Genomic DNA, 18,696 nt, shown 5'->3' on the forward strand with positions numbered 1-18,696 from the left:
CCCATAAAAAGAGGAAAACCCAAGGGCCAAATTTTACGGTTGAGAAGGTACTGCTAGAATGTCACAGATTTTAATATACAGGCAATAGACCTGAACACCAGATTAAGGGATGAAGGGTACTCATGGTACAGTTTAGATTCCGCATCATCGTTTGCAGAAAAATGGTCTTATCCATCAGCTTATCTTTTTCTCATTCAGATCTCTAAAATACCGGATCCTCTCAGTGAAAGTCGTCTATATAAGAACATTTTCCTGATTTATCCAGGAAAATGATGGACAAGATGGTGGAGAGGATATTACACCTCACCCTAGAGATCCTTTTCCGGCTTACTGGAGAGGTGAGAGATTCTGATGACGTCACATTACATCATTCTTATCTATGGGAATAACAGATGGACAGAACTGGAGAGCTGAGGACTCTGGAAATGTCTGTAGTGAGATTTATTAATGTGTCTCTCCATAACCAGAGATTAATCACGAGGCCTCCACCTCACCCCCTGATACATGAGGACATCAATGACCAGAAGATCCTAGAACTTGCCTACAAGATGATTGAGCTGCTGACTGGAGAGGTGACACTGCTGGGAATGCTGGGACATTATACAGTAATGATATGAAGGGATTGGCGGGATGACGGTATCATTGTATGTGTCAGGTTCCTATAAGGTGTCAGGATGTCGCTGTCTATTTCTCCATGGAGGAGTGGGAGTATTTAGAAGGACACAAAGATGTGTACAAGGACGTCATGATGGAGGTTCCCCAGCCCCTCACATCACCAGGCAATAGACAGGACTAAATGCACACGTCCTATAATAATCTGTATGTAAAGAATGAATTCAGTCCCTGTATGTGTTTCCTCCAGATCTATCCAGTAAGAGGACAACACCAGAGAGATGTCCCCGTCCTCTTCTTCCACAGGACTGTAAAGAAGAAGATCCCAATGTTCCTCAGGATCATCAGGTAGATGGAGAGAAGGTGTCATGAGATTTCCCCTATGATGTGTAGACGGCTGTAAAGGTCATGTCTTCAGTTCTGTTTTATCCACCATTATTATGTTTTATACTTGTGTAATGAGAACGGTGGAGATGACAGGATTAGAGCTGATCATAGATGGGACTTCTCCATCTGTCTGTGACTTTTACAATATTTGTTTCAGGGTGAAGATCTGACCCATATTAATACTACAGAGACATATGTGAGGGGTGATGAGCGGTGTAAAGAGGAGATTCCTACATATGACTACCCAGGTGAGTAGTAACCACTAAATGCAGAGAAGTCACAGATTCTTCTCAGTCCCCATCTGTGGCTGCTTTATCGGTTGTGTAGTCCGGCCATATCACAATCGTGTGATCACCATTTTGCCGCTAGACCACAACATTCTCCTCCGTCTGAAAATATTCAAATTTCTTTGTGTAATTGTGAAAGCCCTTTTCTATAGACCTTACAACCTGGAGGATCCACCAACCCCCTGGGATTAGGAGATGCTGACCGTTACCTGCTCAGATCTGCAAACTATAAAGACAAATGACCGCGTATGTAGAATGTGCTGACAAGTTAGAAAATCACTTGAAGAAAAATATTATGATGGGCCTGTAAGAGAAAGCGGAGGGTAATGATGCTGTTGGCTTCCTAGATCCCTGATATCTTATTGGATGAATCTACCTTCTCTCCCTTCTGTGCTGCTGAATGTGCCCATATGGTCCCTACAAGACCAGGTCCAGTCTTTCTGACCAAAGATCACTTTTATTATCGACATTAAATGTGCGGTGAGGGCCAAGTGTGAATTTCTGTACAATAACAGCAGAGTTTCCCTTTATCCTGACTTTTCAATTTCTTTTAAAACCAACTAACTTCAAACAGGATTGTGATAAACTATACAGAAAACATTACACCTGTGCCATGATATATCTCTAAGCTGTGCGTGGCTGATGGCTGTAATATACATTTATTCACGCCTGCAGGAGATGTGTTGGCTCCAGCCCTGGTTTCATGGATTCACTCAACGTCATAAATTCCATTATGTTTTCAATCCTAAGGAGTTCAGATTACTGCACAATCTCTCCTGAAATGGGGGCGCTAATACTTTCTCTACTCTTCTGGTCAGGACTCATAGTTGCTCCAATGGTCCACCATAAATGAGTGCAAGTCCAGTTTAGTGTTGGATTTCTCTCTTCATACATACGTTGTTGTTGGGGATGTTACATGTTTTTATATTCTTTCTTTTTTTTACAAGTTCATTCTGTATGTAGTTTCATTGCGGTGGGATCGGCCGGCCTCACTTATGTGAGTCTGTAACTCCCTGGTCGTCTTTCAAAAAGATCTCCATTATCTCTTCCAAATGCCCGAGATCTAAATTTAAGACACCTCATCTCTGCAGTATTATATAAAAGTTCACTTTAAATGTCTAATATTTCATCTTGACACTCATCTGACAGAAAATATTGTCCCTTACGATAGTTTAGATTGTAGTTACTCATTTTTCCCTGATGAAGACTGTTCAGTTTGATCATTTCAGTAGATGTTTTATTGTCTGTAGTCACAGTTTTTGACTTCAGTACTCCTCTGCTTTAACCCCTTCCTGCAGCCAGAATTATGTTTCTAATCAGACCCATTTTTCAAATCTGACGTGTGTCACTTTATGTGGTGATAACTTTGGAATTCTTCACAAAGGATAATAGAAAACAAATGGACCTTACAAATTATTTTCCAACTTCTCTTGAATCTGACAATACCCTATATACGGTTCTACACTACTATCTGGGCACATGGCAGGTTAAGAAGGGAAGAAGCGCCATTAAGCTATTAGGAATGCAGATTTTGCTGGAATAGTTTGCAGACACAATGTATTGGGGGAGCTGGTCTTGGTCACCTGGAAGCTCAAAAGATGGTTACCACGAACAGGCTTGTCACTATCTACCTTTTTTACAGATTTCACAAATTACTTTGCTCATCGCCGTTTAACCCCTCTACATGGATCTGGACTTACACAGAGACCCCTAGGCTTGGGCCACGGTGTTACCTGCTATTCTGTGGAGTGAGATGGGAAGAAGAACAGTCAGGTAGCCGGGTCAGAACCAGGAGGGCAGAGAAAGTACAAAATCAGAAGACACAAGAGTGGTCAGTAAACGGGCCGAGGTCACAACAGGAAACAAATACACAAGCCGGGAGCTGAGCACAGATGACTGAACCAGAGGAGGACAAGGCTGGATCTGGCAGCTTCCGGCAATATGCTTCCAGCTTTAGTAGGGTGCGGTGCTCTCCAAATGGCTGAAGCAGGGAGCAGATTACTCCAGCTGGACAGCACGCACACCCATACTGACACCCTGGATGGTACTACTGGTCCCAGGTTCCCTAATCTTAGTGGCTGGACAGAGCCTGCGCCTTTTACTCCATATTTGGGAGGCAGAATGAACAAACAGTTGAACACCACGCTCCACTGGTTCATCCTATGAGATTTTCTATTAGATGGTCATTGTCCTGGTGAATAAGTGAATTGTTTAATATAACTTGCCTTTTTTACAGTCAGTTTAAGTAGAAATGTTCAAATATATAAAATTCAAGGATTTTTTATTAAAAAATAATAATTGGTTTTCTTCTTGGCAGATGTCTGTACCAGGAGATCAGAGGGACAGCTGACACCTTCAATTTTCAAATCAGATAATTTTGAGATCTCACAGGATACAATTGAAGTGAATGCCATTACTCCAGATATACCATCATCCCTTCACAGCAGACCTCAATCATCTGATCCTATGAAACAGGTCCTGTCTTCTCATTCATTACCGACTACTAAGGAAAATCAAAGTCACAAAATAAGCATTAAAAAACAAACTGCTCCTAATGCAAAGAAGCCATTTTCACATTCAGGATATGGAAATAGTTTTCCTCTCAAAAAGTCTTTTCTTAAAAATCAAAAAATTCACACAGCAGAGAAAAGATTTTCTTGCTCCAAGTGTGGGAGATGTTTTAATCAGAAATCAAGTCTTGTTAGGCACCAGATAAGTCACACAGGAGAGAAGCCATTTTCCTGTTCAGAATGTGGGAAATGTTTTACAGAGAAATCAACTCTTATCAAACATCAGAGAACTCACACAGGGGAGAAGCCTTTTCCATGTTCAGAATGTAGAAAATGTTTTAACCAAAAATCATATCTTAATATACATCAGAGAACTCACACAGTGGAGAAGCCATTTTCATGTGCAGAATCTGGGAAATGTTTTGCAAAGAAATCAAATCTTTTCCAACATCAGAGAACTCACACAGGGGAGAAGCCTTTTCCATGTTCAGAATGTGGAAAATGTTTTACAGAGAAATCAACTCTTATCAACCATCAGAGAACTCACACAGGAGAGAAGCCATTTTCATGTTCAGAATGTGGGAAATATTTTACTGTGAAATCAAATCTTATCAAACATCAGAAAACTCACACAGGGGAGAAGCCTTTTCCATGTTCAGAATGTGGAAAATGTTTTAACCAGAAATCTAGTTTTCTTAAGCACCAGAGAACCCACACGGGGGCAAAGGCTTTTTCATGTTCAGATTGTGGGAAATGTTTTGTACAGAAAGCGCATTTTGATAACCACCAGAGAACCCACACAGGGAAGAATGCCGCAGCTAGGCCCAACTAGTCTCTGTACAGACAAGAAAGACCCTAGCTGCACAACTAGAAACGCCACCACAGACCTAACTCCCTAATAAGTCGTTGAGGAGTTTCTCATACCTCCTTAGGAATCAGAGGGGAGGCTGCAACACACTGTCAACAAGGGGAAAGGAAAGTATGAAGTAAAATACGAAGACCCTGAATGAGAAACAAAAACTCATTAATATAGGGCAAAGAAGGCAAGCTAAGGAGAACCAAAAATAAAAGGAACAAGTATAATCTCCCAGAAACCTAACATTGTTTGAATGAAAAGGTACTGGGAGGGAAAGCAAACTGACCGGGAGGATAGTTTCACCTTTGTGGTGAAACTTACAAAATTCATCCTCACCAACTGTATATGTAAAACCCGTCCATTTATAATGACCACGGACAAGATAAAGATTCCCAACTCACATCAGGACCACAAGATCCCAGGTACTTTCAGCTGCATCACAATGAACTTAATTATATGTTCCAAATGTCCAACTGGGGGTCTGTATGTAGGGGAGACAGGGCAAAAACTAAAAACAAGGATGAATTCTTATCGCCACACAAAAAAAGAAAAGAAAGAATAGACCTACTTGTGTCCACACATATTTACGGCCACAACTGCTTATCCCTTTCCCATACTGATAGTTCTGCTTCACGTCACTTGTCTTATTTATTGCACTATTTCTGTGCCCTGTTGTGCATAAATATGTGACTCTTCAGATTTTTGTGTTATACTATATCTGATGAAGGACCTGAGTAGTCTCGAAAGCTTACTGACTAATGGCTAACTGAAAAGATGGTATCAACCACTGAGGACTTGCAAATTTTAATATTTTTCTCCATACAGCAATTTTAAGATCTCTCCACAGGTGTTCAATGGGATTTAGATACGGATTCATTGCTGGTCAGAACTGTCCAGAACTTTGTTTCCATCCATTTTCTGGGTGCTTCTTGAATTATGTTTGGGGTCATTGTCATGCTGAAAGACCCATGACCTAGGACGCAAACCCAGCTTTCTGACACTAGGCACTACATTGTGCCCCAAAATCCTTTGCTAATCTTCAGATTTCATGATGCCTTGCACACAGTTAAGGTACCTAGTGCCAGAGGCAGCAAAACAACCCAAAACATCTTTGAAGGGCCACCATATTTGACTGTATGTGTTGTAAATTTATTGATTATGTTGCGCACCTTGGACAGAGGAACATCCGGATCTCTAAAGATGGACTTATAACCTTGAAATTATTGATATTTTTCAACAATTTTGGTTTTCAAGTCCTCAGACTCATGCGAAGATTGAATCAACTTCTCCCTTTTTTATCTGGTTTTAGTTGTGATTTTCATATTGCCCACACCTACTATTTGCGACAATTGTGTTTGAACAAGCTTCACATGATTGAAACAAAGTTGTTTACCCACAATTTTGGCAAGGTGTCAACAATTTTGTCCGACCTATTTTATGTGGTTTTGTGTGAAATTATGTTCAAGTTGCCTTTTTTTTCTGTGTTTTCTTGTGTTGTTCCAATACACATAAAGGAAATAAGCGTGTATAACAAAACATGTAATTGCAATAATTTTCTGGGAGAATTACTTCATTTTCTGGAACAATTTCAAGGGATCCAACACTTTTCACCATGACTTGTTTTTGTTGCCTTTTTAATTTGTTGCAGCATATCATCCTTTTCATGTTCAGCTACAGTGGTGGCCAAAAGTATTGGCACCCCTGCAATTCTGTCAGATAATACTCAGTTTCTTCCTGAAAATGATTGCAATCACATTCTTTGGTCTTATTATCTTCATTTAATTTGCTTGCAAGGAAAAAACACAAAAGAGAATGAAGCAAAAATGAAATCATTGATCATTTCACACAAAACTCCAAAAATGGGCCAGACAAAAGTATTGGCACCCTCAGCCTAATACTTGGTTGCACAACCTTTAGCTAAAATAACTGCGAACAACCGCTTCCGGTAACCATCAATGAGTTTCTTACAATGCTCTGCTGGAATTGTAGACCATTCTTCTTTGGCAAACTGCTCCAGGTCCCTGATATTTGAAGGGTGCCTTCTCCAAACTGCCATTTTGAGATCTCTCCACAGGTGTTCTATGGGATTCAGGTCTGGACTCATTGCTGGCCACCTTAGAAGTCTCCAGTGCTTTCTCTCAAACCATTTTATAGTGCTTTTGGAAGTGTGTTTTGGGTCATTGTCCTGCTAGAAGACCCATGACCTCTGAGGGAGACCCAGCTTTCTCACACTGGCCCCTACATTATGCTGCAAAATTTGTTGGTAGTCTTCAGACTTCATAATGCCATGCACATGGTCAAGCAGTCCAGTGCCAGAGGCAGCAAAGCAACCCCAAAACATCAGGGAACCACCGCCATGTTTGACTGTAGGGACCGTGTTCTTTTCTTTGAATGCCTCTTTTTTTTTCCTTTACACTCTATGTTGATCCTTTTTCCCAAAAAGCTCGACTTTTGTCTCATCTGACCATAGAACATTCTTCCAAAACGTTTTAGGCTTTCTCAGGTAAGTTTTGGCAAACTCCAGCCTGGCTTTCTTATGTCTCGGGGTAAGAAGTGGGGTCTTCCTGGGTATCCTACCATACAGTCTCCCTTTTCATTCAGACGCCGACGGATAGTACGGGTTGACACTGTTGTACCCTCGGACTGCAGGGCAGCTTGAACTTGTTTGGATGTTAGTCGAGGTTCTTTATCCACCATCCGCACAATCTTGCGTTGATATCTCTCGTCAATTTTTCTTTTCCATCCACATCTAGGGAGGTTAAATACTTGAAGAAAGAAATACGACCATATCAACCCAAAATAATAATAAAATTTAACTTTTATTCATAAATAGTATAAAAAGTTACTTCATAATCAATATAGGGCACAGTACAAGAATACATAAAAACACATATCATGTATGATGACCATCTCATTGAAGGGACGATCCAGTCCACATGTAATAGGCTCCGAGGCACCACAGCAAAAAAGCATATATATAGTCCTTCATATAACAGACCAATAAAGAGGATTATCAAATGACCACAGTTCATAACCTATACTGTCAGGGTGCCATATACCTAGGCTAAGATATACCTTCATCATATCAAACGCCACATAAGGGACACTAGTAATAGCCACTATAGCACCATTATAATCGAGGTATAACAGCTAGAATGGTTCAGTTAATAGAGTTATGTTGACAGGGTGTATACCAAGCGAGTATAAAGATAGGTGAGTAAAAAACAAGTGCTGCGTTATGTAGGGGAGAATTACCTGGGCCACAAGCTGTGATGTCAGGGCACCCTCACGTGGACCGCTCGTCCACCCCAACGCACGTTTCGGCGTTTGCCTTCTTCAGGGGGTGTCAACTTCCTCTAGGGGCGTGTATATTTAAATGTTGTGTTGGCCAATCGAGTGAAGGGGGTGGACCCGCAGTAATGCGCGCAGCGTCCCCGCTACCAAGCAACCGGTGGCGCGGGCGTCATGCAAGGGATCACGTGATGGTCACATGGACCCAAGCGATACAGGTCCTTGCATAGAGACGCCAGGCGGCACGGGGTACTCAGAAAGCGGCGACGCTCGCGCGTAAGGTCCTTAAACCTCCCATAGTCAGGAACCATAGCAAGAGGTATAAGCTCAATTAAATGACATATATACTTCCACTACCACCACATAGATATATAGGTAGATCGTATAATAGAGACAGTATCCCAACCAAATGAATTAACAATATGGCAATCTGCATACAATATATCATCACATCAAGTAGTATATATAACAATATGACAAAATGCCTATACAGATCATGTTCAATCCCATATATATATAGAGAGAGGAATGTGGAAAAATCATATTGTCCTAGCATTAATATATAGTAGGTGGAATATCAAAAGATAACATCCTATATATCACCATGATTAAATAAAGGGGGACAATATCTAATGTAGGGGTAGCGAACTTCCCAGATATAACTTCCATTTAAACCAATTAACATATAAGGATCTTCAAACGCGAAAGCAAGATCCACAATATATATACACTGCAGTAGTCGTTCCCGGATGAAATAGATTATTCAGTATATTCTTATTCACATATTCATCCATATGATATCAGCCATAATGAAGAGACAACACGCCAGAGGAAGTAAACTGCAAACGGATGATGAAGAATACTAAAAATAATAATAAAAAAATGTTAAAATCATAAAAACCACAACAAAATATGTGACAGGGGAGAGATTAAAGAAAGGGAGCGAAGCTGAGATTCTCATTCAGTCCATTGGGATGTACAGTATTTAATCGCCAAATCCATCTAGATTCGAGCTGAGCCAAGCGTTGGCTCAGTTTACCTCCACGAATACCAACTCTTAACGCATCTATCCCACGAACCCTCAGGAGGGAGCTATCGCAGTCATGATGGAGTTTAAAATGTTTAGGTATAGTCCTGAGTGTGGAGGGATCCGCGCAGTCGATCGCCGCCAATATCCCCAATACATGTTCTCTTATTCTCACTTTGAGTTGGCGCGTTGTTAGGCCAACATAAATAAGCCCACAGGGGCAAGTAGCATAATAAATAACAAAGCGTGAGATACATGTAATGCGGCTCCTTATTTCATAGGTTTTCGTGCCAGCTGCATTGGAGAAAATATTGGTTCTATCCATATTGGGGCAAGCGACGCATCGACCGCACGGAAAACTACCACATTCAGGACCCGATGCACCAAAAATTGTAGACATGCCAGACACAGTTTGGTAGTGACTATGTACAAGATAGTCACGGAGATTCTTGGAGCGGCGTACAGTAATGGGTGGGCGATCAGGAAGGATTTTTGACAATACCGGATCTATCAGGAGGATGGGCCAAGCTTGAGTCAAGCATTTCCTCATCCGTCCGAATTGTCCATGGTAGTTTGTTATAAATCTAGGTTTGTCATTGATCTTAGGATTTCTTTGCAAATAAAGCAAATCGTACCTATTCGAATATTTAGCGCGATGGTACGCTCTTTTAACCACCCGTTTACTGTAGCCCCTCTCATAGAATCTCTTCTTCATGTCCTTGGACTGTCTAACAAAATCTTCATCACTGGAACAAAGTCTGCGGAGACCCAGAAATTGCCCAGTGGGTACAGATCGAACCATCCACGGGGGATGGGAGGACGATGCGTGGAGCAACATATTCTTGGAGGTATCCTTTCTATAGATGTTTGTTTGTATCAAATTATTATGATCCCTTGTAAGGGTAACATCAAGAAAGTTCACTGTGTCAATATCCCAATTGAAAGTAATATAGATATTCATCTCATTAGTGTTGAGGAGTTGCACAAATGTTTGCAAGTCCTCAACCGAACCCTGCCAGATCAGCAGGATATCGTCAATGTAGCGCGTCCAAAAAGGGACGCGATCCATTGACGCCCGCCGATCCGGCAGGGAGAGGCCCCTCTCCCACAGCCCCAGGAACAAATTAGCATAGGCCGGCGCAAAAGATGCACCCATTGCAGTACCCTGGAGCTGTAGGTAGAAGGACCCCTTAAAAGTGAAAAAGTTGTGGGTAAGGGAAAATTCCAAGAGGCACATCACCAAGTCGACAATATCTCTCGGTAGATTAGAGGTATTGAGGAAAAAAGCGCAAGCTCTTAGACCATCCACATGCTTGATATTAGTATAAAGTGATTCCACATCACCCGTCACAAGAATCATTTCTGGGTCCAAATACAATCCATCAACTTTCTTAAGTAGATCACATGTATCTAAAAGAAATTCTTTATTGGTCTGTTATATGAAGGACTATATATATGCTTTTTTGCTGTGGTGCCTCGGACCCTATTACATGTGGACTGGATTGTCCCTTCAGTGAGATGGTCATCATACATGATATGTGTTTTTCTGTATTCTTGTACTGTGCCCTATATTGATTATGAAGTAACTTTTTATACTATTTATGAATAAAAGTTAAATTTTATTATTATTTTGGGTTGATATGGTCGTATTTCTTTCTTCAAGTATTTATCTATGTCGAACGACTTAACCTATATTCCTACCATTAGGTGCTAGCCATTGAGCAGTATATATATTATCTTTAATATGCACCAATTGAGAAACTTATATTGGATCTAGGGAGGTTAGCCACAGTGCCATGGGCTTTAAACTTCTTGATGACACTGCGCTTGGAAGACACAGGAACATTCAGGTCTTTGGAGATGGACTTGTAGCGTTGAGATTGCTCATGCTTCCTCACAATTTGGTTTCTCAAGTCCTCAGACAGTTCTTTGGTCTTCTTTCTTTTCTCCATGCTCAATGTGGTACACACAAGGACACAGGACAGACGTTGAGTCAACTTTAATCCATGTTAACTGGCTGCAAGTGTGATTTAGTTATTGCCAACACCTGTTAGGTGCCACAGGTAAGTTACAGGTGCTGTTAATTACACGAATTAGAGAAGCATCACATGATTTTTCAAACAGTACCAATACTTTTGTCCACCCCCTTTTTTAGGTTTGGTGTGGAATTATATCCAATTTGGCTTTAGGACAATTCTTTTTGTGTTTTTTCATTGAAGACAAATTAAATGAAGATAATAATACCAAAGAATTTGTGATTTCAATCATTTTCAGGAAGAAACTGAGTATTATCTGACAGAATTGCAGGGGTGCCAATACTTTTGGCCACCACTGTATATTAGGAAGCTTGTAGCAAAGTCCAATTAGCAGCTTTCCATTATTGCCATTTCCATGTACATCTACCCATACTGGTTTTAAAATGCAGAGGGCCAAAATGAAAAACTTGGACAAAGTTGTGGACCAACCAGTATACAGAATAATGGGCCCCACATAGTCCTCCATACAGAATAATGGGCCCCACATAGTCCTGCATACAGTATGATTGGCCTCACATAACTTTCCATACAGTATAATGGGCCCCACATAACTTTCCATACAGTATAATGGGCCCCACATAACTTTCCATACAGTACAATGAGCCCCACATAGCTTTCCATACAGTATAATGGGCCTCACATAGTCCTCCATGCAAAATAATGGCCCCACATAGGTGTGGTGGTTCTGGTGTCGTGGGTCAAATATAATCACCAAGAGTTGGGCATGTGTGCAGTACATTGTCGAAGCTCCCCCCCATATCGTCATTGAGCTTGAGGTCTTAAGTTGGTTTTAACGAAAATACCCCTCTACCTATTTTTCTTTCCTATCCGTTTCAATGTAGTCTAACCCTCTGTTTGTCACCCAGTCATGGCTTTCACCCAGCCAGCTTTCTGTAATGCCCACCACGTCGTAATCTGTGGCTGACCTAAGAGACTCTGATTCATTCATTTTGTTTTCAAGACTTCTTGCATTTGCCTGCAGACATTTAATACTATTAACACATTTATTACTGCTACTCGCCTCCTTACTTTCCTTGAATGTCTCACTCTCTGTCTACTCTACCCCCTTATTTGCACAGCTACCTTCCCTCCCCCCAGATCCTAGGTTGAAAGCTCCTCCATCCATCTGACCATTTTTTCCCCCAGCACATCTGCATTCTCCCCATTGAGGTGCAGCCTGTCCCTATCGTAAAGCCTGTAGCTAACAGAGAAGTCAGCTCAGTTCTCCATGAACCTAAGCTCTTTCTTCCTGACAATTATCTCCTTAAGTTCCCGCTGACTTTTTAGTGACGTAGCGGAATCAGCAGTATTTCTGAAGACACCACCTGTACTTCAGCTTCTCTCCTAATTCCCTGTAATCATTTTTAAAGACCTTTCACCTCCCTCTAACTTTGTCATTGGTACCAATGTGTACAATGACTGCTAGGTTTTCCCCAGCCCCACCCAATAATCTGTCTATCTGATCGCCTGAAGATCCCCCTGTTAGGGGCACACAAAATGTGTGTGTTCTCGTCTTAAGTTGTCTGCCGCCAAACTGTATATAGGATCTATACGGTTGGAGAAATCACAAATGAAAACTGAGTAGTGTCTCAAATAGGCTTTTTATAGGAAATATCAAGGACCTTTCCACACATTACCTCATTGCCTTATCTCATAATTATGGCTGACATCTGTCGCTAATGGGTCATTATTTTAATATGTAAACAATTAAGTCAAGCTGACTCTCAATTAAATCAGTTAAGTCTGTCTTGCAAGTAAGGTTCAAAGGTCAATCAGTATAGTCACTTATCTTTTATTATTCTGTAATTTCCCTAAAAGAAATAAAGATCATTAGCAAGCTCTTATTATCAGATTAATATGTTAGTCAATAATCATTAGGGATTTTCCATAATTCCATGTTCCACGTAGTATGTGGATGTTTGATCATTATGAGGTTATTGGTGCAATGTGGTACGGGCAGGAGGAGGGCATTTTGGATTGTCTGCAATTCTTAATACATAAAAGTATGGAGTTCCATTTTCATATAACTTCCATAATCATACATATATTTATCTATAACACCCCAAATTAACTTAGGAATTATCTTAAGGACCATAATCTTTCCACTTGACGAGATAATGCAGACGATACCTGACCCACCTGGAACCAAGAATTCGCCTTACTTCATACTCCCAATACCCTTCCAAATCCACCTCAATTATGTCTTGAGGTCCCCTCAAATTTTTTTAACCGCTTCCTGACCGCCCACTGTACATAAACGTCGGCGATGCCTGGGCTCTGTGCAGCGCCGACGTTTATGAACGGTCGGCGGTCCCGCAGCCCTCAGGACCCCCAGGGTCCTGCAAGTGCTGCGGTTGCGGTTCAGAGCGACAGCTCTGACAGGGGACATCTTTGGGACCTGATTGGATCAGGTCCCAATGGTGTTAATTAACCCTTTGCTATCTTCTACAGTACAGACCAAAAGTTTGGACACACCTTCTCATTTAAAGATTTTTCTGTATTTTCATGACTTTGAAAATTGTACATTCACACTGAAGGCATCAAAACTATGAATTAACACATGTGGAATTATATACTTAACAAAAAAGTGTGAAACAACTGAAAATATGTCTTATATTCTAGGTTCTTCAAAGTAGCCACCTTTTGCTTTGATGACTGCTTTGCACACTCTTGGCATTCTCTTGATGAGCTTCAAGAGGTAGTCACCGGAAATGGTTTTCACTTCACAGGTGTGCACTGTCAGGTTTCATAAGTGGGATTTCTTGCCTTATAAATGAGGTTGGGACCATCAGTTGTGTTGTGCAGAAGTCTGGTGGATACACAGCTGATAGTCCTACTGAATAGACTTAGCTGCTTTTTTCTTCCCATAATACAAATTCTAAGTAAATAAAAACGAGTGGCCATCATTACTTTAAGAAATGAAGGTCAGTCAGTGCGAAAAATTGGGCAAACTTTGAAAGTATCCCCAAGTGCAGTTGCAAAAATCATCAAGCACTACAAAGAAACTGGCTCACATGAGGACCGCCCCAGGAAAGGAAGACCAAGAGTCACCTCTGCTTCTGAGGATAAGTTTATCCAAGTCACTAGCCTCAGAAATAGCAGGTTAACAGCAGCTCAGATTGGAGACCAGGTCAATGCCACACAGAGTTCTAGCAGCAGACACATCTCTACAACAACTGTTAAGAGGAGACTTTGTGCAGCAGGCCTTCATGGTAAAATAGCTGCTAGGAAACCACTGCTAAGGACAGGCAACAAGCAGAAGAGACTTGTTTGGGCTAAAGAACACAAGGAATGGACATTAGACCAGTGAAAATCTGTGCTTTGGTCTGATGAGTCCAAATTTGAGATCTTTGGTTCCAACCACCGTGTCTTTGTGCGACGCAGAAAAGGTGAACGGATGGACTCTACATGCCTGGTTCCCACTGTGAAGCATGGAGGAGGAGGTGTGGTGGTGTTGGGGGTGCTTTGCTGGTGACACTGTTGGGCATTTATGCAAAATTGAAGGTATACTGAACCAGCATGGCTACCACAGCATCTTGCAGCGGCATGCTATTCCATCCGGTTTGCGTTTAGTTGGACCATCATTTATTTTTCAACAGGACAATGACCCAAACACACCTCCAGGATGTGTAAGGGCTATTTGACCAAGAGGGAGAGTGATGGGGGGCTACGCCAGATGACCTGGCCTCCACAGTCACCAGACCTGAACCCAATTGAGATGGTTTGGGGTGAGCTGGACCGCAGAGTGAAGGCAAAAGGGCCAACAAGTGCTAAGCATCTCTGGGAACTCCTTCAAGATTGTTGGAAGACCATTTCCGGTGACTACCTCTTGAAGCTCATCAAGAGAATGCCAAGTCTGTGCAAAGCAGTCATCAAAGCAAAAGGTGGCTACTTTGAAGAACCTAGAATATAAGACATATTTTCAGTTGTTTCACACTTTTTTGTTAAGTATATAATTCCACATGTGTTAATTCATAGTTTTGATGCCTTCAGTGTGAATTTACAATTTTCATAGTCATAAAAATACAGAAAAATCTTTAAATGAGAAGGTGTGTCCAAACTTTTGGTCTGTACTGTATATGCCGTGATTTTTAGTGATCGCGGCATATAGAAGATAGTGAGCGGAGAGGGAGTCGTCAACTTACCTCTCCGACGGCCCCCTGATGTCTTCCAGGACCTGCCGTTGTTATGGCAGCCGGAGGTCACATGACCACCTCCGGATCTGCCATATATGGTGTCCTGCTAGGCTCAGCCTGCAGCTGAACTCTAGCAGGAGACACTGACTGTGAAACAGTCAGCAAAGATCTCATGCAATGCAATACATGTCTATTGCATTGCATGAGATCAGTGATTAGAAAAATAAAAATTAATGTCCCATACAGGGACTAAGTAAAAATGTAAAAAAAAAAGAGTCAAAAAATGTTTTCAAACTGTTAAAAATAAATCACAAAATAAATAAAAATAAATAAATAAAATATTAAACCAATAAATCCGTATATTTATGTAAAAACAAAAAAAGTACACATATTTGGTATCGCCGCGTGCGAAACAACCCAATCTATAAAATTGTCACACTAATTAACTCCTTCTGTGCACACCGTAATAACAGCCAAACAAAAAGTGGAAAAAAATGCGATCAAAAAGCAAAATGGAAATAAAAATGGTACCGCTGAAAACGTCATCTTGTTCCCCAAAAAAAGGCCGCCATACAGCTCCATCAGCTGAAAAATAAAAAAGTTATAGCTCTCAGAATAAAGCGATGCAAAAAAATTTTTTTTCTATAAAATAGTTTTATTGTGTAAAAGCGCCAAAACATAAAAAAATATACAGTAAGTGTAGTATCACTGTAAACGTACTGACCCGAAGAATAATGCTGCCTTATCACTTTTACCACATGCAGAACGGCATAAAAAAAAACTCAAAAAAGAAATCCTGAATTGTTGGTTTTTGTTAATTTTACCTCCCAAAAAAACGGAATAGAAAGCGATCAAAAAAGATCACGTACCCAAAAATGGTACCAATAAAAATGTCAGCTCGTCCCGCAAAAAACAAGCCATCACATGACTCTGTCGGCCGAAATATGGAAAAATTATAGCTCTCAAAATATGGCGATGCAAAAACTAGATTTTGCAAAAAAAAAGCGTCTTTTAGTTTGGGAGGGTATGTGCTCACGTAGCGTTTTACAAGCGTATATGCTGCGGAATTTCCGCAGCATAAACGCTTCAAAAACGCATGGTAATCTGCCCCCCATGGTCCTCAATGACAAGCCGCACTGTCAATGCCCATGCTGCGAATTTTTCCGCAGCGTTTATGCTGCGCTCAAAAATCCGCAGCATGTCTATTAATTTTGCGGACACGCAGCGTAATCGCCGCCATTGACTTGCATTGGACTGCGTGACATCCGCATCACTACATGTGCACAAGCAGATATCACACGGTTCAATGTGCGGATGGTACCCAAGTCTGGAGGAGAGGAGATTCTCATCCAGACCTGAGTACCATAGAAACTGTGAAAAAAAGAATTGAAAATAAAAAATAAAGTTTATACTCACCTTCCGATGTCCTCCCGGTGTTATCTCTGCCGCGTCCGCTCTCTTGCATTGCTCCCGCTGTTGTGAAGGACCTGCCATGACGTCACTGAGTCATGTGACCCATCACATGGCTCAATGACGTCACCGCAGGTCCTTCACACCATCGTGAGCCGCCCAACACACCTTACGCGGCGGAGAGAACACCGGGAGGACACTGGAAGGTGAGTATAAACTTTATTTTTTTATTTTTTACCATTTTATTCTTTTTTTTTAACTAACTTGGTCACACTACTATAAATCCATGCCGGTTGCATGGATTTATATAATGTGAACAAGTTGTCAAGCACTTTTCCAAGTGATGCTAAAATCGCTTGGAAAAGCGCTTGATAACCCGCATGCAGAAATGCATGCAAAGACGCTTTACAAACGCTTCTACCTGGCGGGAAAAATGTATGTAAAATCCGCATGCGTTTTTCCTGCCAGGGAGAAGCGTGAAAAATATGCTTCATTTCCGCAACGTGGGCACATAGCCTGACAGCTGTCAGTCATAAAAACCCAATATAAATCTGGTATCTCAGTAATCGCACCGACCCGAAGAATAAAGTTACACTGTGTTCCAAATTATTATGCAAATAATATTTTCTCAGATTTTCCCAAATTACCTATATGAATTGCAGTCATTGTAATTTTCCAGTCAAATAACTATTAGAGTACAATTGAAAGGTTTTTATACAAACTGCCTATGATAACAGTATATTTTTAAAAAAATAAAAAACTCAAACTGCGCTCAAAATGCATGTTCCAAATTATTATGCACAGCAGAGTGTTCAACCTTTTCATTTTAATAAAGAACAAAAAAATGGTCATTTTTGAAATTATAAGCATTAGCAGGTTATTACAAACTGAAATCAAACAGTTTTCAACTCAAAACTTTATTCTAGGTGATGTTACATTTGCACATAGGACCCCTTGTTCGAAAGGAGCTTCTGAACTCTCTCGTCCATTGAATTTGTCAGGTTTTGGATGGTTTCTGCTTCAATTGTTTTGCATGAGGACAGAATACCCTCCCAGAGCTGTTGCTTAGATGTGAACTGCCTCCAGCCATCATAGACACTCCTTTTGATGATGCTCCAGAGGTTCTCAATGGGGTTGAGGTCAGGGGAGCATGGGGGCCACACCATAAGTTTGTCCCCTTTTATGCCCACAGCAGCCAGAGATGCAGGATGTGTTATGTGCAGCATGAGACGGAGCATTAATATTATTAATAGCCTAGGAAGGGTTCATGAATATTGGCCCCCTCCGAGGCTAGAAACAACAGCCCTCAGCCGCCCCAGAAGTGGCGCATCCATAGGATGCACCAATTCTGTCACTTAGCCTCCGCTCTGCCCACTGCCCTGTAGCGGTGGCAGTGGGGTTATAGGGCTGGGGTTGATGTCAGCTTATAAGGCCAGCTGACATCAAACCCAGCTTAGTAATGGAGAGGCGTCTATAAGACGTCCCCATTACTAACACCATAGTGAAAGTGATATGTGAAATAACTACACTGCTCAAAAAAATAAATCTTACCAGCTTCCGCCATCATCTTCACAAGGTCTTTTGCTTTGGTCCTTGGGTTGATATGTACATGTCGGACTAAAGCACGTTCATCTCTGGGACCCAGAATCCATCTCCTTTCTGAGCGGTATGATGGCTGGACATTCCCATCCTGTTTGTACTTGCGTATAATTGTTTGTATAGATGAACGAGGCACCTTCAGGTATCTTGAAATTGTACCCAAGGATGAGCCAGACAAGTGCAAGTCCACAATTCTCTTTCTGGTATCTTGGATGATTTCTTTAGACTTTCCCATGATGCTCCACAAAGAAGCAGTGTGTTTCAGGTGTGCATTAAAATACATCCACAGGTGTGTCTGAGAAGCTTCGAAACACATGACATTGTTACGGATCCAGGTGGTGGAACCTCTGTGCTGGGATGCAAGGAGGGACTAGAGGGGCGTAACTAAGTGCCTACTCTGACCGACCCTGGTCACATGGCGGCTTAGTTGACTCCGTGAACCAAGGAGGGATCGCACAGGTGGACTAGGTACCACACTGGGACCGACCTTGTGTGAGAACAGGCAACTCCCATGGGTCAGATGGCTGAAGCTGACAGGTACAGTG

At 41.4% G+C, this 18,696-nt stretch overlaps 1 protein-coding gene across 2 annotated transcripts; it reads left to right on the forward strand.

Annotated features, from left to right (window-relative positions):
• The first annotated feature begins 202 nt into the window (after positions 1 to 202).
• Positions 203 to 1,316, forward strand: LOC141192439 (gastrula zinc finger protein XlCGF53.1-like). Of its 2 annotated transcripts, XM_073661970.1 has the most exons (4): positions 203 to 338; positions 468 to 572; positions 863 to 960; positions 1,157 to 1,316. In XM_073661970.1, exons 1-4 carry the CDS (start codon positions 270 to 272, stop codon positions 1,167 to 1,169), a joined length of 285 nt encoding a protein of 94 aa, XP_073518071.1. In that variant the 5' UTR covers positions 203 to 269; the 3' UTR covers positions 1,170 to 1,316. The 2 variants fall into 2 exon arrangements, with proteins under 2 accessions (XP_073518071.1, XP_073518069.1); XM_073661968.1 differs by lacking the exon at positions 203 to 338 and having other exon boundaries at positions 351 to 572.
• Positions 1,317 to 18,696: the final 17,380 nt, after the last annotated feature.

Source organism: Phyllobates terribilis, unplaced genomic scaffold (genome assembly GCF_046119375.1).
Source record: "Phyllobates terribilis strain yellow unplaced genomic scaffold, ASM4611937v1 Scaffold_61__1_contigs__length_8056638, whole genome shotgun sequence".
In the NCBI taxonomy this organism is placed as follows: Eukaryota; Metazoa; Chordata; class Amphibia; order Anura; family Dendrobatidae; genus Phyllobates; species Phyllobates terribilis.